The sequence below is a fragment of the Dipodomys merriami genome, unplaced genomic scaffold, assembly GCF_024711535.1.
Source record: "Dipodomys merriami isolate MVZ:Mamm:240054 unplaced genomic scaffold, mDipMer1.0.p SCAF_78, whole genome shotgun sequence".
Taxonomy (NCBI): domain Eukaryota; kingdom Metazoa; phylum Chordata; class Mammalia; order Rodentia; family Heteromyidae; genus Dipodomys; species Dipodomys merriami.
Genome location: NW_027206379.1, coordinates 82,898 through 105,063, shown reverse-complemented (window position 1 = coordinate 105,063; position 22,166 = coordinate 82,898). Strand labels below are relative to the sequence as shown.

The 22,166-nt window shown below is 51.2% G+C and overlaps 3 protein-coding genes across 5 annotated transcripts; 1 reads left to right on the top strand and 2 right to left on the bottom strand.

Annotated features, from left to right (window-relative positions):
• Window positions 1-8: 8 nt before the first annotated feature.
• On the bottom strand, window positions 9-11,804 carry LOC138818661 (vacuolar protein sorting-associated protein 51 homolog). Its single transcript, XM_070009638.1, has 10 exons — window positions 11,516-11,804; window positions 10,928-11,057; window positions 4,002-4,148; window positions 3,703-3,922; window positions 2,875-3,592; window positions 2,345-2,560; window positions 1,939-2,157; window positions 969-1,090; window positions 797-884; window positions 9-388 (listed from the first exon to the last, which is right to left on the bottom strand). Exons 1-10 carry the CDS (start codon window positions 11,744-11,746, stop codon window positions 128-130), a joined length of 2,352 nt encoding a protein of 783 aa, XP_069865739.1. The 5' UTR covers window positions 11,747-11,804; the 3' UTR covers window positions 9-127.
• A 24-nt stretch (window positions 11,805-11,828) lies between these two features.
• Window positions 11,829-16,528, top strand: LOC138818665 (cation channel sperm-associated auxiliary subunit TMEM262-like). Of its 3 annotated transcripts, XM_070009645.1 has the most exons (6): window positions 11,829-12,033; window positions 12,264-12,339; window positions 12,491-12,546; window positions 15,423-16,129; window positions 16,228-16,327; window positions 16,441-16,528. In XM_070009645.1, exons 4-6 carry the CDS (start codon window positions 15,956-15,958, stop codon window positions 16,515-16,517), a joined length of 351 nt encoding a protein of 116 aa, XP_069865746.1. In that variant the 5' UTR covers window positions 11,829-12,033; window positions 12,264-12,339; window positions 12,491-12,546; window positions 15,423-15,955; the 3' UTR covers window positions 16,518-16,528. The 3 variants fall into 3 exon arrangements, with proteins under 3 accessions (XP_069865746.1, XP_069865745.1, XP_069865747.1); XM_070009644.1 differs by lacking the exon at window positions 12,264-12,339; XM_070009646.1 differs by lacking the exons at window positions 12,264-12,339; window positions 12,491-12,546.
• A 9-nt stretch (window positions 16,529-16,537) lies between these two features.
• LOC138818664 (zinc finger protein-like 1) lies at window positions 16,538-22,117 on the bottom strand. The gene is made up of 8 exons (XM_070009643.1): window positions 21,963-22,117; window positions 21,516-21,625; window positions 20,919-21,030; window positions 18,083-18,276; window positions 17,902-17,974; window positions 17,682-17,828; window positions 17,410-17,527; window positions 16,538-17,032 (listed from the first exon to the last, which is right to left on the bottom strand). The coding sequence occupies exons 2-8, from the start codon at window positions 21,615-21,617 to the stop codon at window positions 16,846-16,848; spliced, it is 933 nt and encodes a 310-aa protein (XP_069865744.1). The 5' UTR covers window positions 21,618-21,625; window positions 21,963-22,117; the 3' UTR covers window positions 16,538-16,845.
• Window positions 22,118-22,166: the final 49 nt, after the last annotated feature.

Below are 22,166 nucleotides of genomic sequence, written 5' to 3'. Positions count from 1 at the left end.
GGGAGGAGGAAGCCACACACATTTATTAGGCACGTCCTGGCACCCGCAGCCGGGAAGGGCTGCCAGGACGAGACCTGGAACCAAGGAGATGTGGCCGGAATAGCCTGGTGCACAGTGTCAGCTGGGCCTATCCGCGTTCGCAAATGACTTCGACGACACTGGGCTCCATGGGCACTGGGTCTGGACAACGCAACGCAGCAGAAGCTACCACTTCATCTAGCAGCAGGTGCACGAGCTCCTCGTCTGCCACAAAGCGCCACAAGTAGAGCTGCAGGAAGTGGCAGTCCACCTGCACCTGCTGCAGCCCGAAGCGCCCAAAGGTGCGCAGCCGCACACACTCCAGCAGGGTCTTCAGGCTGATCTTAATTATGCCAGTCAGCACCGACACCTGCAGGAGGGGACAAAGGGATGCATGCAGCTCAGTAGCTGCATGGGGTGGGGGAAGTATCTAACACCTGAGACAAAGGTGGATACAGCAGAAATTCCCAGGGCCCAGGCATCAGAGGGCAGCACTGACATGGGATAGAAGCATTACTGAGTGAAAGGGAGAAACCAGATCCCTGAGCTTGGGCTGGGGTAGGCACATCTCCTAATGGACAAGAGGGCCAGGGCAGAGACACACTTAGGTCATCACCCTGGCTGGTAGTAACACTCTAGTCCATCTAGAACCAACCCTAGACACAGACTAGGGAGTTAGGATCTCTCTACCCCCTTGTTGGGTACAGACAGGGTTCGGGGGCTTCATGGACTGGTATGCGGCTGCTCCAGCCAAGCTTCCTGGGTTATAAGGTCAGACCTTGTTAAATTCCACAGGGCTGAACACATCAATTCGCTCAGAAAACAGCTTCTGGATATTGCTCAAGAGGTTGGTGTCCATCGGGGCACTGGATGAGGGAGACAAAGAATCAGAGTCCAACTTCACAACATCCTCTTCTGCTCATCCACTGGGGCCTCCCTACTAGCCATACCTGGGTGTGTAGCTGGGTGCATAGCGGCCCTGCTGCCTGGAGCTGCTGTACACTGAGAAGGTCCTCTTGCTGGAGTCACTGCTCTGAGCCTTGCGGACTCCCTCCTCATATAGGAGCCCCACCTGGTGGTATCAAAGAGGCATTGCAAGGCCAGAGCACTAAAGCCCGGTCCAATCAGGTGTCCTGGAGTCTCAGCAGAGGATGCTAGTTATCTACTTGGTAGAAGAATCACAGGGTAGGAAATGAAGCTGTGGCTTAAGTGCTAGAGCACAAGACTTGAACAGAAAAATACTGAGAAAGCATGAGACCTGAGTTCAAGCACCATGATGGCTCACACCAGTAACCCCAGCTACCCAGAAGACTGGGATCATAGATTAATCTCTATTTGCAGAAACCATTTGCAAAACCAGGGTAGTGGGAGAAGCAAAGGCAAGACATAAGAGTGTGTCTCTGAGAAACAATCCTATTTCTTTTTTTTTTGGTCGGTTGTGGGGCTTGAACTTCTGGTCTTCTAGTGGTTTATTGGAGATAAAGAGTCTCACAGACTTTCCTGCCCGGGCTGGCTTTGAACCATGATTCTTAGATCTCAGCCTCCTGAGTAGCTAGGATTACAAGTGTGAGCCACTGGCACCCCGCTTTTTTTTTTTTTCTGTTTGGAAGTTTTAGCAAGGATTTCAGTGCAGTAATGAGAGAGTTGAAGAAAAGTGTGTGTGTACATTTTCTGCTCTTCATGCATGAAAGGGGTGCAAAGACTCAAGACCCAATCGTCAGCTCTGCCCAGCCTTCTGGGTGATCCTGGGGCTTCCAGTTCATCACTGGTGAGATGGGGCAATGACGCCAGTCCGAGATGAGGAGGATTAAGGTCAGGGATACAGGCACTGCTAGGCCCCTGCTGCACTGATCCCTGGAGGGCTGCTCCCCACACCCCCCCACCTGCAGCAGGGCTCCACTGGCCAGCCTGGGACAGTACCTGCACGTCGATAGCGGTTGTGTCCTCCACCACCCGCTTCATGACAGCACGCACATTGCGGGGCTCCAGGGTGCTGAGCCAGTCCCGAGTCTCCACACTCTTGCGCAGCATCTGTGATATGACCAGGCCCTGCACCTTCACATAGTGGGTGAGCAGCCGCCGTGCTGTCTCCCTGGCATCCGCACACAGTGAGCTCACAGGCGTCACTGGGGATTGGTCCTGAACCGGGGAGGCAGAGGACAGCAACTATGGGTACCAGAGCCAGTTCAAGGGTTACTGTTCACCAGGAGCTGCCCCTAACTTGTGTCACATGGAAGGTGGAATGGGACATGAGTCTGGCCATGTGATCACCCAGCTTCCTGTGCTCCTGGCAGCAGCCCCTTGTGTCCCCCATGAACCAGTTCACCTGCACCAGAAATTGCTCATCGGTGAGTGTAAGGATGTAGGAGATGGTGGCCGTCTCATAGTCCAGGCAGAGGCGGGAGAGCAGCAGGAGCAGGGCAGGTGGGGTAGCGCCCCCCTTCTCCCCCGGGCTGTCGCAGAAGCTCTGGGCTGTCTGGCACATGGATCGGATGAAGCCCACAATGAGGCCCTCACGGACTCCCTGGCTGCAGAACTCACCCTGTGAGAAGCAGTCCAGATAAACAGCCAGCCTCTCCTCTAGGTAGTGGCCCATGCATTGGGGTGGGGGGGGGTGTGTGCTTTGGGGAACCTCGTCCCTCTCCTGTTAGCCCACCTGCAGGGAACCAATGTTCTGAGTTTCCCTGACCCCACCCCCCACCCCCCCAGATTGTGCCTCCTGAGACCCTAAAGCCCCACCTGGTTGCCTAGAACCTTGAGGCCTGTCCCGAGTTCCCAAAGCATTAGTAAAAGACTAGCCATAGGCATTGGAGAGCCAACCAGTGGCATGACTGACCCAAACCCAATGGTGCATACCCGGAAGTAGGGCTTGTTGGAGAAGGACACCTCCTTGGCGGTGAAGAGGTGCACAGCAGCCAGAGAGGATTTGATGTGGCTCAGGATGGAACTGGCCACGTTGGCCAACAACTCGGCCAGGCTAGGGCCCTCCTTCCCAGCCAGGCGAGGTGCAGCCAGTGCCTGGCGCACATCGGTCAGGCAGCCCAGGAAGGCCGCACGCAGGCCCTGCAGGTGGTGGCCCAGGCGCTCCCGAGCCACTCGCTCCACGATCTCTGTGGCCGCCTCTGCGAGCCCAGCCGCGGCCAGCAGGGCCCCGGGGGCCTGCAGGCGCCGGTGAAAGCGATCCAGGGCCCGAACCAGCAGTGAGTTGTCACTGCCACCCTGCTCCTGCGCCAGCCGCCGCTCCACCAGCGCGAAATAGCGGCCGCCCAGCTCCCGCGTGAAGACGGCCAGCTTCTCCGCCCCCGCGGGGCCCCGGGCGGCGAACAGCTCCTGGTAGGCCGCGGCCACCTGGCAGAGGCCGCCCACGAAGCCGCTGCCCCCGCGGTCCGTGAACTCCAGGACGTCGGGCGCAGGCGGAGAGGGCCCCAGCTCCGACTCCAGGCTGCTCAGCTCCTCCTCCAGCCGCCCGCGGGCGTGCGCCAGGAACTCCTCACACAGCTCCTCGGCCGGCTCGCCCAGCGCCAGCAGCAGCTCCACGCACTCGGCCTGCTCGGGCGCCCCGGAGCCGCCCTCTCTGCGGGGAGGGAGAGGCAGTGAGGGGCAGCACCCCCCCCACACACCCCCTTCCGACCACGCAGGATCTACAGAGCAGGGGGACGGCGCCCGGGGCCCAGGGCCCCACACCTGAAGCGCTGGCGCAGCTGCTGGGCCAGGCGGGCCGTGATGAGCTGGCAGTCGTCCTGGATGGCGCGGAAGGAGGGCAGGTGCTGGTACTGCTGCAGCACCGCGCGTGCGCGGCCCTGGTAGCGCACGGCCTGCCCGTAGGCGCCCCGCTCCACGCACGTGGTCAGGCGCGAGGGCAGCTCGAAGAGGAACTGCAGCTTCCGCAGCAGCGCGTGCACCCCTGGGGGACGGGAGGGCGGGGGGTGAGCCGCAGGGCCCAGGGAGGACCCCAGCAGGCCCGCCCCTCGGAGGGCGCCCACCTGCCAGCTTGGTGATGCGCTCGTGGCGGTCCTGCAGCGTCGCGCTGATGCGGGCGCTGAAGCTGGTGATCACCGCCATGTTGGTGGCCAGCCGGTCCATCTCGTCCTCCATCTTCCGGAAATCGTTCTTCATCTTCCGGATGGTGTCTTGGGAGGACAAGGTGGAGAAAAAGGAGATGGAGAGTTGACGGTGGATATGCAGCGATTAGCCCGGGCCCAGGATGGAAGCACTCTCACCGACACCCACAATTCGGTGTGTGAGGGTATGATTATAGCATGGCTGGAGAAAGAGTCAACGTGCTCAGCAGGCGTTTACACACCTGTGCCCAGGGCAGATGGCCAGAGAAATCCACTGCCTTGCAACAGCGGCTCCCTTAGCCACAGGCGCCCAGCTAAAATATTGTATCTTTTATTTGGGGGGTTGTGGGAGCTGAACTCTGGGCTTGGGCGCTGTCCCCCAGCTCTTCAGCTCAAGGCAAATGCTCTACCCTTGAGCCACAGGGCCACCTCTGGTTTTCTAGGGCTCTGTTGGACATAAGAGTCTCCTGGATTTTCCTGCCTGAGCTAGTTTTGACCCGAGATGCTCAGATCTCAGCCTCCTGAGTAGCTAGGATTATAGGTGTGAGCCACCGGCACATGGCAAATATATCTTAAAATAAGAACTTCTTACCAGGTTCTGGTGGCACATGTCTATAATCATGGCTGCTCAGGAGGCTGAGATCTGAGAATCACAGTTTGAAGCCAGCCTGGGCAGGAAAATCTATGAGACTCTCATCTCCAATAAACCACTCAAAAATAGGTTGGCAGTAGAGCTCTGGCTGAAGTGGTAGAGCACTAGCCTTGAGCAAAAGAAGCTCAGGGACAGCGCTCAGGCCCAGAGTTCAAGGCCCACAACCAACCAAAAAAAAAACAAAACATGAGATCTTTATGTATCTTTAAATTCCTATCAATGTTTTATACTTTAGTATACAAGTGTTTTGCCTCTTTTATTAAATATATACCCAAGTACAGTAATATATTCCCTTTACCCAAGGGGCAGAGGTTCCAAGATCCTTAGTAAGATAGCTGGAGAACTAAAACTAAAAGCCCAAAAAGTAAATTATATATACACAAACACAAAAATTTTAGTTTTTTGGGGGGAGGAGCTTATGGCTAGGCAAATGCTCTACCACTCAGACAGCTGAGCTCATATTCCATATATATAAGCTTTATATTTACCTAATAGTTATTACTGCTTGGCAAAGGCAAGTTTGGGTTCTTCTAGGAATGTTCTAATCTGTTCTATTTTTAAAAAATGGTGGTTGTTCAGTGTGCAGTTCTTGGTTGATAATGTATTTTCCTCTGATTACTAGGTAATGTCATCTCGCTGCCTTCTGATCAAGGCTTTTTTCTTTTTTGCTCATGTGGTGCTGAGGAATCGAACCCAGGGCCTCATGCATGCAAGGCAAGAGCTCTACCACTGAGCCACCTTCCCAGCCATCCAGCCAGAATTTTTGCTGGTTATTTTGGAGATGTGAGTCTTGAGGACCCTTCTTCCTGGGCTGGTTTTGAACCACAATCCTCTAGGTCTCAGCCTCCTAAGCTGGCTGGGCTATAAGTATGGGCCCCTGGTGCCCAATTTCTTCCTTTAGACTTGATTTCTTCTAAATATTCTTTGAAAATATTTAATAATAGATCTAAATCTATGTAGTAAATCCAATCTTCTCCATACCCCCTCCCTAGGGATCACCCATCTTATTCCATATGCCTTGAACTCTAGATTCTTCTAATTGGCAGCTCCACTTGACAGGGACATTCTTAATTCTCCTCTCTCTTACATATCACAGAATTCCATCGATGTATGTCCTGTGGTTAATATTCAAACAAATCTTGACAGTTCCACTATAGCTGCCCTGGACCAGGCCATCAACACAGTGTTTGGAGCGCTGCAGTAGCCTACTAACAGGTATTCTGCCATCTTCCCTATCCTGTAGTCCAGTCTCAACGGAGTAGACAGGGGACCAAGGGACGTGTGTGTGTGTGTGTGTGTGTGTGTGTACTGTTCTTGGGATTTGAACTCAGAGCCTGGGTGCTGTTCTTTTCTTTTTTTTTAATATTTTTTTTGTCTTTTCTCTTTTTTTTTGGTACTGGGGATCGAACCCAGGACGTTGTACTTGCTAGGCAAGCGCTTTGCCACTACATCCCAGCCCATGGGTACTGTCCTTGAGCTTTTCTGCTCTAGGTTAGGATTGCCACAGCTCTACTTCCAGCTTTTGTGGTACTTAATTGGAAATGAGTGTCACAGACTTTCCTGCCAGGCTGGCTTCTAACCACAATCCTCAAATCTCAGCCTCCTTTGCAGCTAGGATTTCAGCTGTGAACCTCCAATGAGCACACCCACCTACAAGTGCTTCCTTAACTTAGTCCCCACTACCCTTACCCTACCTATGTGTACCAAATCCTGCCCTTTAACTTCCTGGTTTCCTGTTGCATTTGAAATACCAGATGTGTTCTCTTGTCTCATTCTTTCCCTCTCCCGCTCCACTTCTTCCTTCTCCACCAGAGTAGCCATCCTGTACTCATCTTTGCTAAAGATACCCTCCCAACACCATTACTTTTTTTGTTGTTGTTGGTCGTGGGTCTTAAACTGGGCCTGGGAACTGTCCCTCAGCTCTTCAGCTCAAGACTAGCACTCTACCACTTGAGTTACAGCGCCATTTCCGGTTTTTTCTGGTGGTATATTGGAGATAAGAGTCTTACGGTCTTTCCTGCCCAGGCTGGCTTTGAACCTGGATCCTCAGATCTCAGCCTCCTGAGTTGCTAGGATTATAGGCGTGAGCCACTGCACCCAGCCCACCATTACTTTTTTATCCTTATTGTTTTTCTTGTAGCACTGGCTGCTACCATTTTTATGTTTTGTCAATTGTGTGGCTTGAACTCAGGTCCTGGTGCTGTCCCTGAAGCTCTTTGTGCTCAAGGCTAGAACTCTACCACTTGAGGCACAGTGCCACTTCTGTTTTCATGAGTGGTTAATTGCAGATAAGAGTCTCATAGGGACTTTTCTGCACAAGCTGGCTTCGAACCGCGATCCTCAAACCTCAGCCTCTTGAGTAGCTAGGATTACAGGTATGAACCACCAGCATCTGGCTGGCTGCTACTTTTACTTGTGGACTCATTAATTATTTGGTTCTCCAACTAAAATGTGGGTTTCAGAAGGCAGGAGTGTTGTCTGGATAGCTCATTGCTATATCTCAATGTGCAAAACAGCTCTTGCTACTGAATATATATTAAATAAATATAAGACTTCAGACTCTACTTTACCATTTTTCTGTTCTTAGAAAAAAATGTTAATAGCCGGGCGCTGGTGGCTCACGCCTGTAATCCTAGCTACTCAGGAGGCTGAGATCTGAGGATCACGGTTCAAAGCCAGCCCGGGCAGGAAAGACCGTGAGACTCCTATCTCCAATAAACCACCAGAAAACCGGAAGTGGCGCTGTAGCTTAAGTGGTAGAGCGCTCCCCTTGAGCTGAAGAGCTGAAGGACAGTGCTCAGGCCCAGAGTTCAAACCCCACAACCGACAAAAAAAAAAAAAAAAAAAATGTTAAGGAACTAGGAAGGTGGCTCAGTGGTAGAGTACTTGCCTTGCATACATGAGGCCTGGTTTCCATTCCTCAGAACCAAATAAGCAGAAAAAGCCAGAAGTGGCGCTGTGGCTCAAGTGGTAGAGTGCTAGCCTTGAGCTGAAGAGCTGAGGGACAGCGCCCAGGCCCAGAGATCAGGCTCCATGATTGGAAGTAAAAAAAAAAAAAAAAGAAAAAAATGTTAAAAGCCACACCTTCCCAGTGAAGCAAGAGCTAAGTATCAAAGCATTCTGCCAGCTTAGCACCAGTGGCTCACACCTGTGATCCCATATATTTAGGAGGCTGAGATCCTATTTCCAATCAACTCCTAAAGAGTCAGATATGGAGCGGTGGCTCAAACTGCAAAGAGCTAGCCTTGAGCAAAAAAGCTGAAGGAACTGGGTGCTGGGGGCTTATGTCTGTAATCCTAGCTCCTTAAGTGGCTGAGATCTGAGGATTACAGTTCAAAGCCAGCTGGGGCATGAGACTCTTATGTCCAATTATCCACCAGAAAACTGGAAGCAGCACTGTGGCTCCAAGTGGTAGAACACTAGCCTTGAGCAAAAGAGCTCAGGGACATTACCGAGGTCCTGAACTCAAGCCCCATAACCACCACCACCAACAACAAAAAAAGCTGAAGGACAGTACACAGGTCCCAAGTTCAAGTCCCAGGAGTAATCCGCACATATACAGCATGTGTGTACGTGCATGCACACACATGCATGCACATATACACACAAATCTGTATATTCCAACAAATAGAAACATGTAATGATTACAAAATTCCTATGAGAAAATTCTCAGTATATAATTCTCTTTTTTTGATCGTAGGGCTTGAACTTTGGGCCTGGGCACTGTCTCTGAACCTCTTTGTGCTCAAGGCTAATGCTCTACCACTTAAGCCACAAAGCCACTTTGTTTTGGAGTGGTTAATTGGAGATAAGAGTCTTAGGGGACTTTTCTACCCAGGCTGGTTTTGAACTGCAATCCTCAGATCTCAGCCTCTTGAGTAACTAGTATTACAGGTATGAGACACTGGCTCCCAGAAAATTGTTTTCTGATGCTAGCATTAGCAAACAAAGTGCCTGATCACTGAAACTGCTTCACACCAGATAGAAGAACAATCCTGAGTACATGTCACCATACCTGCAGCAGTGACACAGGTGAAGACATAACCCCACAGTGCTTCCCATGGAATGCAGTCAAACTTGGGTTTGCCTCCAGAACTATGTATGTGTGGGTCCAAAATTATTGCTCAAGTCTTAAGTGCATTTCCTTAAAATAGGACAGAAAGTGGTCTGAATAACAGCCAAATGTTTTCTTTTTTGTTGGTTGTGGGTCTTGAACTTAGGGCCTGGGCATTATCTCTGAGCTCCTTTGCTCAAGGCTGGTGCTCTACCATACTGAGCCACAGCTCCACAAGTGATTTTCTGGTGGCTAACTGGATATCAGTCTCAGGGACTTTCCTGCCTGGGCTGGCTTTGAATCATGATCCTCAAATCTCAGCCTCTTGAGTAACTAGGAATACAGGTGTGAGCCGCCAATGCCAAACACTTTCTAGTACAACATAATAGTTGTGTTTGCATGGGACTTTGTAACTATTTATTGCTGGTGCTGGGGATTGAACTCAGGGCCTAGGTGCTGTCCCTAAGCCTTTTAGTGCTCAAGGCTAGCATGCTACCACCTGAGTCACAGTGCTACTTCCAGCTTTTTCTGAGTAGTTTATTAGAGATAAGAGTCTCATGGACTATGTTGGCTCCAAACCATGATCCTCAGATCTGAGTCCTGTTTAGTAGCTAGAATTACAGGACTCACCACTGATGCCCTGCCTTTGTAACTCTTTTTTTGTGGTCCGGTCATGGGGCCTGAACTCTGGGCCTGGGCCCTGTCCCTCAGCTCTTCAGCTCAAGGCTAGCACTCTACCACTTGAGCCACAATGCTACTTCTGGCTTTTTTCTTTTTTGCTTATGTGGTGCTAAGTAATCCAACTCATGCATGCAAGGCAAGCGTTCTACCACTGAGCCACCTTCCCAGCCCCGGCTTTGTAACTCTTAATGTTATAATATTTCTCTCTTTGCTTAATTAGGGACAGGAGGAGGAAAGAATGAGGAAGAAGGAAAGAAGGGAGTGACAAGGCCACTCTCAAGTTAGATTTGGACCAGAGATGAAAGTTAGCACACACAAAAGAAAGTTAATTTTATTGTGAGCCAAGCGCTGGTGGCTCACTACTCAGAAGGCTGAGATCTGAAGATCTCAGTTCAAAGGCATCGAGGGCAGAAAAGTCAGAGAGACTCTTATTTCCAATTTTCTGGCAAAAGGCCAGAAGTAGAGGTGTAGCTCAAGTGGTAAAGTGCCAGCTTTGAGCAAAAAAGCCAAGCAAGAAAGGCTCAAGGTCTTGAGTTCAAACCTCAGTATTGACGAGGAAAAAAAAAAAACCAGTAATAAAGGCAGCTCAAGTGGTAGAGCCTGAGTTCAGGCACACATGCACACACACATACAAATGAATAAAATAAAGTTTTGTTTTTTTTTTAAAGGTCTCATTGTGGTTTCTTTGGTGTCAGAGATTTTTATTTTTTTGTCAGTCATAGGGCTTGAACTCGGCCTGGTCACTGTCCCTCAGCAGTTCAGCTCAAGGCAAGCGCTCTACTACTTGAGCCATAGAGCCACTTCCGGTTTTCTGGTGCTTTATTTGAGATAATAGTTTGACGGATGTTCTGTGCAGGCTGGCTTTAAACCATGATCCTCATATCTCAGCCTCCTGAGTAGCTAGGATTATAGTCATGAGCCACTGGAGCCTGGTTACAGATTCTTTTTTTTTTTTTTTTTGGTCAGTCGTGGGGCTTGAACTCTGGGCTTGGGCACTGTCCCTGTGCTCTTCAGCTCAAGGCAAGCGCTCTACTACTTGAGCCACAGTGCCACTTCCGGTTTTCTAGTGGTTTATTGGAGATAAGAGTCTCACAGACTTTCCTGCCCTGGCTGGCTTTGAACCAAGATCCTCAAATCTCAGTCTCCTGAGTAGCTAGGATTACAGGCTTGAGCCACTGGCGCCCGGCTCCGGCTACAGATTCTTTTAGGTACAAATTTAATTTTATCCTTGATCTCCTTTGGTCTTTAAAACAACCCTTTAGGAGCAGTTATTTACTTCCCCATAGTTGTCTGACACTGAGTAGTGTCTGGGTCCCGTTAGAGAGACAGAGGTGATAAGTAGTTGAATGTCAAGGCAGGTCTGGCACGTGTGTCTTCTCCCTCTACATTTCTGCTGTTTTCACAAGACGGGGAGGAATGGGGCATGTAAAATTGTGAGGGACGCATCTTAGTAGGGATCACCTGTGGCTGAGATGAACTTGTTGTAGTTTTCGTAGACCAGGGTCTGCATGTCGCTGTCTAGAGCCCGGATCTGCCGCACCATGTCCGTCTCACTGTCCATCAGCTGGGCCAGGGGGCATTCTCTCCTCAGCTACAGTACAGCGGTTAATGTTCAGTGTTAGTGCTCCCTAAAGTCCCCCCAGCCTTGTCCCCAACGGGAGAGGTCTTCAGTGTAATTAACGCTGATCCACTCCTCTCCTGTCACCAATCCCAAACGTGGGAAGGCTACCAGCGGTATCCTCAGGGGGTTACTAGGTTTGAACCTGTTTTCAAATATCAGCTTTTGAGGTTTAAGCTTCGGCCGGGGCCCGTTGGGGCCGGAGCCACGCCCCCCCCACGCGGGCCTATCAGAGCATCAGCTTCGAGAGCTCCTGTTTATCCTCAGGCCAGTCCAAACCTGCCCACGCCCCCTTACACTCCAGTTCTACCCCTACTTCCTGGCCAAGGGTAGTCTCCTTTTTTGGGGCTCTGCTTCTCTCACCCCAGGGAGAAAAGGAAGTTGAGATATATCGGGGGTCGGGAAACCCCCCACCCCATCGCTGAACACACCTTGTCCAAATACACTTCCGGGTCGAAGTGCGCCCCATTGAGATCAGTCGGGTCCAGGGGGTCCGACCCCGCGGGGCGTCCCGCCGCCTCCCCCTCGGAAAGGCCGTAGTAAAGCTTCAGCATTCCGTGCGCCTTCCTCCGACGCTCCGGAGCCTCCGCTTCGAGCCCTTCCGGGGGTTCTCCAGGCCCGGATCCCAGGCCAGGCCCAGTGGCCGGCACCGCCGCCGCCATCGCCCCATCCGCAGCCCACGGACGTGAGGCTGGGGAGGAGGAGGGAGGGAAGGACGCACTTCCGGGAGCCATAAAGTCGTGGGAACGAGCCGGTCCTTCAGGTGAAACGTTCCCCCCTGCAACTCCGGGTCCGACGAGACCACAGTTCCGGACACCTATCCTCCGAGCAAAGCCGTTCCTGGAGCTCCGGTCCTGAGTGGGAAGTCGTTGTGGAGCTGCATTGGATTCCTGTCCTCCCAGAGCTAGGGCCTCTCCAACCCTGCAGACCCGCAGGGAAGAGGCCCTCGGTACGTGTGCTCAGACCGACACTGAAATTAATTTTCCTAAAACGAAACAGCAAGCTTTCCCCGCAGGGTTGAATGCAGGTGTGCAGGCCGCCGCTGGCGCGGGTTTCTTCAAAACCCAGCTCTCTCACTTGCACCAGGATTGCCTGCACAACTATCTGTGACACATCGGTGGGGGGGGGGGGAAGGCTCTGGGCTCCTCATACCATTTTTTTGTTTGGTTTTGGAGACAGAGTGCCCGCCTGGACGTGTGCTCGAACTGTGATCTGCCCATTTATTTTAGCGTTCCCGTCGTTGCCGGGATAACAGGTGTGCATCATTGCATCTAGTTTCCCTCTGTTGAGATGTAGTCTCACTGACTTTTCTGCCTGGGTTTGTCACCCGATTCAAGTGCAAGTTTGTGAAGTTTCCCTCCAAAAGTAGGGTCTCTTCACTTAAGAGTCCTTGACTTCCATTGCAGAACAAGAATTTCTGGGCAAGTCATAATGAGAAGAAAACTTGGCAGAGCTTCATTGAGTAAGTAAGCAAGTAGGCAAGCAGATAGTCAGGAAGGCAGAGGCACACTCTAACAGAGTGTGGGGTACTCTCAAAGGGGAGACAGATCTCCCTGGCATCGGGGGTATTTATATGATAGTGGCAGAGGGTCTGACTTAAAATTATGCAGATAGTTATCTTTGCTCTCAATCATTCTTGGTGGTGTTACACTAAGTTCCTGCTTGTCTACTACTCTGGTTCTTTTTTGGGCATTTCTCTCAGAAAGGTATGCATTCTGCCACCAAACAAATGCTAAGGAAAGGAATGCATCCTGTTGTCTCTCTTAGAAGCAAAGATAGTGCTTCTGTTTCTAAATTCCTTGAGTTGCCTTCACCAGGCCTAATTTTCTCTATGATTTATTCCTACCTCAGGTCTTGACCTTGCTCTACAATCCTCTCAATTTCAGCCTCCCATGTAATTTAGGTTGATAGCAACTTATCACTGCCCCCAGCTTTGGGTTGAGAAAGGGGTCTTTCAAACTTCTGCACAAGTTGGGCTCAAGCAATGGTCCTCCCACTCTCAGTCTTCCTAACTCTCCAAGTAGTTAGAATTACAGACACGAGCAACATTGCTGTGCTCTTAACATGCTTCCTCAAATGTTCATTCATGTGTGGGCCCTCAAGATCTTGTATTGTAATCTTACTGAGAGGGCACTCTTCATTGGTAAATTAATTTTAGTTATACATTCATTGTGTTTATATATCAGATTATATATCAGGTTTTGAACTTGTCAAAAATTATTGGTAGTACAGATGATATGAGTTGTTTTTTTTTTTTTGCTGGTCATGGTACCTGAACTCTAGGTCTGGGCGCTGTCCCTCAGCTCTTCAGCTCAAGGCTAGCGCTCTACCACTGGAGCCACAGCGCCACTTCTGGCTTTTTCTGTTTATGTGGTGCTGAGGAATCGAACCCAGGGCCTCATGCTTGCAAGGCATGCACTCTACTGCTGAGCTACCTTCCCAGCCCATGATATGAGTTTTTTGTTGTTGGTACTGGGTCTTGAACTCTGGGCCGGAGTGCTGTTCCTCAGCTCTTCAGCTAAAGCTAGTCCTCTGCCACTTTGTGGTACTGAGGGATCGAACCCAGGACCTCAGGCATGCAAGGCAAGCGCTCTACCACTGAGCCACCTTCCCAGCCCCTCCTCTGCCACTTTGAACCACAGCACCACTTCCAGTTTTCTGGTGGTTTATTGAAGATAAGAGTCTCGTAGACTTTCCTGCCTGGGCTGGCTTTGAACCATGTTCTTCAGATCTCAGCCTCCTGAGTAGCTAGTATTGCAAGCATGAGCTATTGACACCTGGCCAGTTTTTAATGTTTTAACATTTAGACATAAAAAATTAGGCATGGATATGTACATCTGGGCTTATGACTTAATACATTGGTGAAAGGGTCACCTCTGTAGAGGAAAAGTTACAGGAAGATTTAGGTCGTCCCCAGTCTGCTGGTGGTCTTTTTCCTTACAATTCATATGTTACTTGAATCGTATGTGAAATAACACTGAGTTGAGAAAGTTCATCTGTATTTAAATGAGAGTTCAGAGGCAAACACTTGCTGGGACCATGGCTAGACACTGGGGCATCATCCCTTTAGAGTGGACTAATGTTTCATTACTTTAACAAAATACCTAAAGAGGGCTACTTTATACTTTATAGTTTATTGTGGATGCTGGAAGTCCAAATAGCATGGCACAGGCTTTGTCAAGGACCCCCTCCATGACATCATACTACCTGTGCACCTCTGAATCTATGTGGTCTCCTAAAGCCACCAAGATTCAACCATAGGGCTGTTACCCAAATGTTCTAATCCAGTCACTTCCTTAAGACTTCTCTTCTAAACACCATAGCCCAAATAATGTGAGACTTTGGGGATTATACTGCTGTACAGGTCAGGGAACAAACCAGATATTCAACCATAGCTTAGCTTTGTAGTAGTGTTTGACTGACATGCTCAAGGCCTTGAGTTCTATTCCTAGTCCCCAAATGAGTGAACTGGACCCTAATGATAAGGTTAGTGTGAGGGGGCTGAGGAAGTGTTCTGACTGATGGCAGAGTGGGGCAGTGATTGCAGATTCTAATTCTGCTGTTCAGGAGGAGACTTCTGGGATGCAGTGGGGTATCATGGTGGTCCCTCTCCTCCTACTTCATTCCCAGGAACTTATGTGTCCCTATACATCATGCCATTTTCTGCCTTCTGTTGACTGCCTTGGAGTTCACAGGTCTATAAAGGAAATTTCCTCCTTCCTGGTTTGTATCTGTTCCTGCTGTCCCAGCTTTGGGTAGGATGAATCTTCAGAGTGAACTCACTGTGGCTCACTGGCTCTGAAAGCCCAAGTAAAACAATCTACCTGCATCAAGAATAAAATAGGCAGCTGGGTGCTGGTGGCTCATGCCCGTAACCCTAGCTACTCAGGAGGCTGAGATCTGAGGATCATGGTTCAAAGCCAGTCTGGGCAGGAAAGTCTGTGAGACTCATGTCCAATTAACTACCAGAAAACTGGAAGTAGCCCTGTGGCTCAAGTGGTACAGAGTTTGGCTTGAGCTGAAGAGCTCAGGGACAGCGCCCAGGCCCAGAGTTCAAACCCCATGACTGACAAAAAGCAAAAGCAAAAACAAACAAACAAAAAATAGGCTTAAAGCCAGCATCCCTCACGTTCTCATGGAACCCCTGGTGTGATGGAAGTATGCACACAGAAAAGGCTGAGAATCTGGAGATAGAGGGAGGGAAAAGCTGGCCAGCACTGGTCCAAAGGAACACTTGGGGAGAGGATGGAAAAGCCATACCTAGGGAGTGAACTGCGGAGGGAGAGGCATAACGGTATGAGGACAGTGGATAATATATTGTTTCTTCTTTCCCCTTAGTTCTACCCCATAGGGATAATCTGGGATTTGGTATAAATCTCTCACCGGAGCATGCCTTGTGTTCTCCACCTGGGTCCTCATCTCTCACCTGCCCACCACTTGCTGCAGCCCTGGATCTGGTCACCCTCAATGTTTCTAAGCTCATCCTGCATCCATACAAGGAGCCCATGCTTCCTTTGCAGGGTTGCTGAGACTCCACAACATGCAGAGGGTAGGATGACACGGCTGCCACCTCCTTGCCAACACCAGAGTCCCCACGGGTCTGTTCTACCGGAGTCCTCCCAGCCACGCACGAGGCACTCCACAATCCAGAGCACTCCCAGCTACCCATGATGCACTCTGGTTGTTTGCTAGAATCAGATTGTGTTCTAGAATCTTGGCTCCTCCATCCAATGTTCTCCTGGCTCTGGAATCCCATTGCTACTCCAGTACAGAAGGGCAGGGTTTTGCTGCGTTTTTCCTGGAGAGTGCCTGCTTCCTTCAGTTTTCCGCCAGACTTGTGTCCCCACTGAGGGTGGTGCACTGAGGACGCTATGCGGTGGCGGGACCGCTTCGCTGTGCTCTACTTCCCCCAAGGAATGTCGCTCAGTGCGGTTTCCCTGGGGCTCTTCTTCATCCACCTGAGTGTCTTTGCCAGTGACTTGAACAACTTTTACTTCACCCACCACTACGACCGCATGAGCTTCCAGTACACAATCGTCCTGATCGTAGGCCGGGCAGCAGCAGAGGGGCTGGCAGGGGTGGGGGTGGATGGAAACTTGCCCGTTGTGTCAGGGGCCCGCTCTCCTATTGGGTTGGCCTACAGTTCTCCCATGTGATCAGCATCTGCTGGGCTGCTATGGGGTCACTCTTTGCAGAGATGGCAGAGAACAAGAATTTCCAATGGTTTGCCATGATCAGCCTGAGTGAGTTGGCGGGGGGGGGGGGGGGGGGGGAGAGGGGAGGGGGACACTAGTATCACTAGTATGAGGGCTAGTCTTGAAGTGTTGGGATTTTATGGGTCCTCTCCTCTACTTAGTGCTCAATGGAATCATGTTCTTCAACCGTCTGTCTCTGGAGTTTCTGTCCATCCAATACCGGGAGGAGAACCACTGAGGCCTGGGGACAGGGCTGAAAGAAGGGAGAAGAAAAGGCTGCTTGGGTGGCTTTTTTTTTTTTTTTTAAATAAAGTCTGTTTTTATTTGCACCTGTTGGTCCTTCAAGGGGTGGGTGGGAGGCTGGAGACTCAGGGGGAGGCAGGTTAAGACAAAAGCTTGACCTATGGGACTCCAGGCCCAGCCTGAACACACTCCGGTAGGCTTGGTCTGGGCCTGGGATCTTAGTGTCTCAGGCTTGAGGGAGTCGAGCAAAGAAGAGCCCCAGGCCTTCCGGCCTTCCCTCCTCAGGACCCCAGGTCCTAGGTTGGCCCAGCCACAGCAAGAGCTCAGGAGGGCCCCACACGGATGTGAGGGTTCATGAGTGGGTCCAGATTGGGATCGCTGTCAGCTGCAGCCCGACCCAGGCGGGACATGAGGGCCAGGAGGGCCAGGAAGCCCAGAAGTCCCAGCAGTAGAAGCAGCCCGGCCCGCTGAAGAAGGGTCAGTGGTCGCTTCCGGGATCCAGCCCGGCTCCTAGGAGGGAATGAGGAGAAAGTGAGGTCAGGCCCACGCCCCCAGCAGCCCTATGGCACTCAGAGAAGCCCTGGTGACCATCCTTGGGCTTGGTGTCATAGGCATGACCCACCATTCAGGGGACTGTGCAGCTCAAACCAGGCACACAACTGTTCTGAAAACTGCAATGCATCAGGCACCGGGGATAGTTATAAAGATCAGAAGGTGATCAGAAGGCAAGGAGGAGCCTTGAGACCAACTCTCCCATAGGAGGCAAAGATACAGCTCAGCTGAGGCCTAGGATACCATGAGGGCTCAGAACAAGTGCCACTGGCATCCACTAGCCTCAGGCCTCTCCTCCACTTCCTGGTATCCCACCTCGCCTGACGCCTCTGTACCTGAGCAGCTGTGCCAGCCAGCCCAGGGCAGGCCGGCGGCGGTATTTGTCATCATCACAATCCCCATGGAGGCCTGATGCTCGGTTGTCATCCCGTGTGTCATACACCTTCCGAGGGGCTGCAGGGGTGGAGACACCAGCATTAGCAGGCTCAGGGCCCTGGATAGGGGGGATCTCCCAGCCTTCCCAGCTTGAGCGAACCTCTTGGAATTGTGGGAAGGAAATGGCTATGCTCAGAGTGAGGAAGAGTCACTTTAAGTGGGGTCGGCTCACCATGAGACAAGGGCTCTGGACTGTCCATGTGTATGACTGTGTGCTGCTCCAGACGGCTGGGAGAAGGAGGGGGCCGAGGAGCCTGGTTGTAGAAGGCTGGGGCGGCAGGAGTACTGTCTCGCTCCTCTTGTCTGGGGGGACTGGAGGCTGGGGGCAGGGAGAGAGCTGTCAGAGGAACAGGGAGGCAAGAGCCCAGGAAGCAGGTAGAGGCCCTACTTACCATTAAAGCTGGACCAGTCAGAGAAGTCGGAAGAATTGAGGGGTTCGTGTTCTGGGCTTGCCACCTCATCAATCTGGAGGAAAGAGTTTGGGTCACTAGCCTACCCAGTGCTCCCCTACCCATCCATCAGGCTCAGGTGAGGCCCAAGGTCAACAGATGATCAGACAGATAGGACTCTCACCAGAGGGAGGCCCAGTCCTGCTCGGGCCCAGTTGACTGTGGCCAGCTTCTCTCTCAGTGCAGAGGCCACAGGGCCAGCCACGTTGGCTGGGGGGAAGATGGGGCCATTGCAGGTGGGACACTGGTAGCCAGCAGGCGCTGTGTTTCGGGGAAGCTGAGCAGCACGTTCATTGAGGCAGGCCCAGTGGAAGAGATCTTAGGATCCGTAGAGTAAGGGAGGAGAGACATGAAGAAGAGTCTCTTCAGGCCCCTGGCCAGCAGTGGCCCCAACCAATTTCAGGAATGAATGGATACATACACATGCCCAGGGCCTCTCTTTCCCCTCCTTAATCCAGGTCCATTTTATCAGTGTTCCCTGAGGCTTAATTTATTTATTTTTTTGCAGTACTCAGGGTCTTGCATTGTCTGTCAGGTGCCCTACCACTTGAGCCACACTCCCTTATGCTATTTGTCTTTCAGATAGAGTCTCGAGCTTTTGCCTGGGCCAGCCTTGCCACAATCTTCCTACCTCTTTACTAAGTAATCAAGATAGGTACAATGAAACTGGCCATTCCGCAAGCGGTAAATAGGAGGAAAATGCCTTTCAGAGTCCCTCTCTAGGCCTGCACTCATCGCAACCTTTGGACTAATGACTAACTAATAATTCTTTCATTAAAGGTTCCTAAACACACACACAAACACACATGTCCATACACATACCCATAGGCCCAAATGTTTTTGTGCTTATAAATACATAAACACATGCTTCATTCCCTAGATCTCCACAACACCCATATACTTTTGTATGCATAGCAGTATTTCTACGTTTGTTACCAGTAAGCCCTGTTACCTATGTGTTATCCTTGCATGTGCACAACACACTTGCATTCATGTTCATATACACATTTGCCCATTCACTAACCCACACATACTAATGAACACATAGGACACAATGCACATTAAATTAAATCCATGATAGTATATATGTATTCTCAAATTGAGAAAGCAGGACTGGGAAGGTGGCTCAGTGGTAGAGCACTTGCCTTGCATGCATGAGGCCCTGGGTTCGAATCCTTACTACCACATACATAGAAAAAGCTGGAAGTGGTGCTGTGGCTCAAGTGGTAGAGTGCTAGCCTTGAGGTGAAGAGCTGAGGGACAGCTCCCAGGCCCAGAGTTCAGGCCCCACGACTGGATCCAAGGAAAAAAAAAATTGAGAAAGCATTCATGCAGCTGCCTCTGTTGCATCAGCTACAATTAAAAAAAAAAAAAAGCCAGACAATGGTGGCTCACACCTGTAATCCTAGCTGCTCAGGAGGCTCAGACCTGAGGATTGCAGTTCAAAGCCAGCCTGGGCAGGAAGGTCCGTGAGACTCTTATCTCCAATTACTCACAGAAAAAGCCAGAAATGGCACTGTAGCTCCAGTGGTAGCGTGCTGGTCTTGAGCAAAAGGAGCCCAGGCCCAGAGTTCAAGCCTCAAGACTGGCAAAAAAAAAAAAAAGATGTTGAAGCCAGGCACTAGTGGCTCATGTCTGTAATCCTAGCTGCTCAGGAGGTTGAGATTTGGAAGATCTTGGTTTGATCCTCTATTTCCAAAATAACCAGCTAAAAATCAGGAGTGAAGGCCTGGCTCAAGTAGTAAAATAACAGCCCAGCAAGTATAAGTCCTGAGTTCAAACCCCACAGCTGAAATGAAGCTAAGGCTCTTATACTAGCTTCAGGTCAAGTTCATGCCATATGTGACTGTTGACTCCCTTCAGCTAACTTTTTTTGGTGTCTGTGTTGGTCCTGGGGCTGGAACTCAGGGCCTGGACACTGTCCCTGAGCTTTTTTGCTCAAGGCTAGCATCCTACCACTTGAGGAACAGCTCAACTTCTAGCTTTTTTGGCTTTTAATTGGTTTTTGTTTTTGTTTTTGTTTTTGGGTCCGGTCATGGGGCCTGAACTCTGGGCCTGGGCACTGTCCCTCAGCTCTTCAGCTCAAGGCTAGCGCTCTACCACTTGAGCCACAGCACCACTTCCGGCTTTTCTCTTTTTGCTTATGTGGTGCTGAGGAATCGAACCCAGGGCCTCAGGCATGCAAGGCAAGCGCTCTACCGCTGAGCCATCTTCCCAGCCCTTGGCTTTTAATTGGAAATGAGAATCTTATGAACTTTCCTGAGCAGACTGGCTTCAAACTGTGATTCTCAGATCTCAACCTGAGTAGCTAGGATTCCAGGTGTGAGCCACTGGTGCCCAGCTCTTTAGCTAACTTTTACATGGGAAATTCCTATTTAGTCTTAGACTCAGCAACAGGACCTGAAAGCTCCAGGGGCATGGCTAGCTATTTCACACAGTCAGTTCACAGCTAAAACCATCTCCACAAGCCTGACTGGCTCTTGTTCAACTCTGGAACTGGCAGGGAAAGATGTAATAGCTTTATTCTTAAGAAAGCCACTGAGGCTTAGAAATGTAAAATGAGTTACCTAAGTTTGTACAGCAGGAAAGTGACCTTAAGGGAACAGAATGGGGCGTTTGTCTGGGAATGTGGCTCAGCAGTAGAGTACTTGCCTAGCATGCATGAAGCCCTGGGTTCGATTCCTCAGTACCATGTAAACAAAAAAGGCCAGAAGTGGTGCTGTGGCTCAAGTGGTAGAGTGCTAGCCTTGAGCAAAAGAAGCTCAGGGATAGTGCCAGGCCCTGAGTTCAAGCCCTAGGACTGGCAAAAAAAAAAAAAAAAAAAAAAAGAATCTGGGGGTAGGGGGTGTGTCTGGTCTTCAGGCTTGAAGGATTGTCCCACCGCTAGAGGGGACCTGAAAAGTAGTCACCACACTGTTTCCTGGGACCATGCTGATCCCTGCGGGGTAGCTAGGTCTCACCATAGCAGATGAGGCGTGTTGTCTCCCGGCTGGCCAGCGGTGTGTTGCATAGGTGGCAATTAGGGTTGTAGTCACTATCTTGGAGCCACTGCAAGTAGGACTGGATGATGCACTGGAGTGGGAGAGAAATGTCACAATTGGAGCTCCAGCTCCTCCCTACCACTACAAAAGACACATCCTTTGGTTTACTGAGCACCTACTGTGTTCTTTTTTTTTTTTTTTTTTGGGTCCAGTCGTGGGGCCTGAACTCTGGGCCTGGGCGCTGTCCCTCAGCTCTTCAGCTCAAGGCTAGCGCTCTACCACTTGAGTCACAGCACCACTTCCGGCTTTTTACTTATGTGGTGCTGAGGAATTGAACCCAGGACCTTGAGCATGCAAGGCAAGTGCTCTACCACTGATCCACCTTCCCAGCCCCAGCACCTACTGTGTTCTAAGACTGTCTTAGGGGCTGGGGATGTAAGCAGTCAGCAAAATCAACTAAGCTCTAGCCCCTGTGTAGCTTACATTCGAGTGCACGGCACTTCTCATGGACTTGGAGGAAGCCAGTATTGCCAGCCCACCCAATGCTCTGCTCAGTCGTTGTCCTCAATGTCTCACCTTGGCGTGGTTGGCTACCAGGCAGTGCTCGCAGACGTTGACTCGATGTTCGAAGCAGAACAGGTTGGTCACTTTTCTCTTGGGGCACTTGCAAAGTCCCATGACCGACCCTGGGGAATGGGCTTGAGTTGGTAGGAAGCCAGGTTCTACTGGCTGCCACTTCGTTCTCACCCACTCAGTTCGTTTCCACTTCTAACTTCCCAAGACGACGTCTCATTCCTATGCCAAATTCTAACCCCCCGCCCCAACCCACGTAGAGCCCCGCCCCCTGCACAAATCCAGCCTCCGGTGTCTCCACATTCTTCCAGCACCCAGCCCCGGGCCTGGCCTCTCCAGCAGCATTCCCCGAAACCACCGGCCCCGCCCCTAGGGTCCCTCCTGGGCCCCACCCCCTCGAGCCCCGCCCCTCCGCCCGACAGACACCCCCACCCCCATTCTTCGTCTTACTGATCTGCCGCACCACCCGTCCCGATGGGCGCGAGCGGTGGTTCGAGGGGCGGACGGACAGGGACTGCGTTCAGCCGTAGCTCTAACTCTGCCTCCTACAGCTCTGGCCGCTCGGATTATCTCCGCTGCCACGTCTCTTCCGGGTGCGGCGCGCGAAGATGACGCCACCGAACCCCGGGCCACGCCCCCCGCTGACGCCAGACG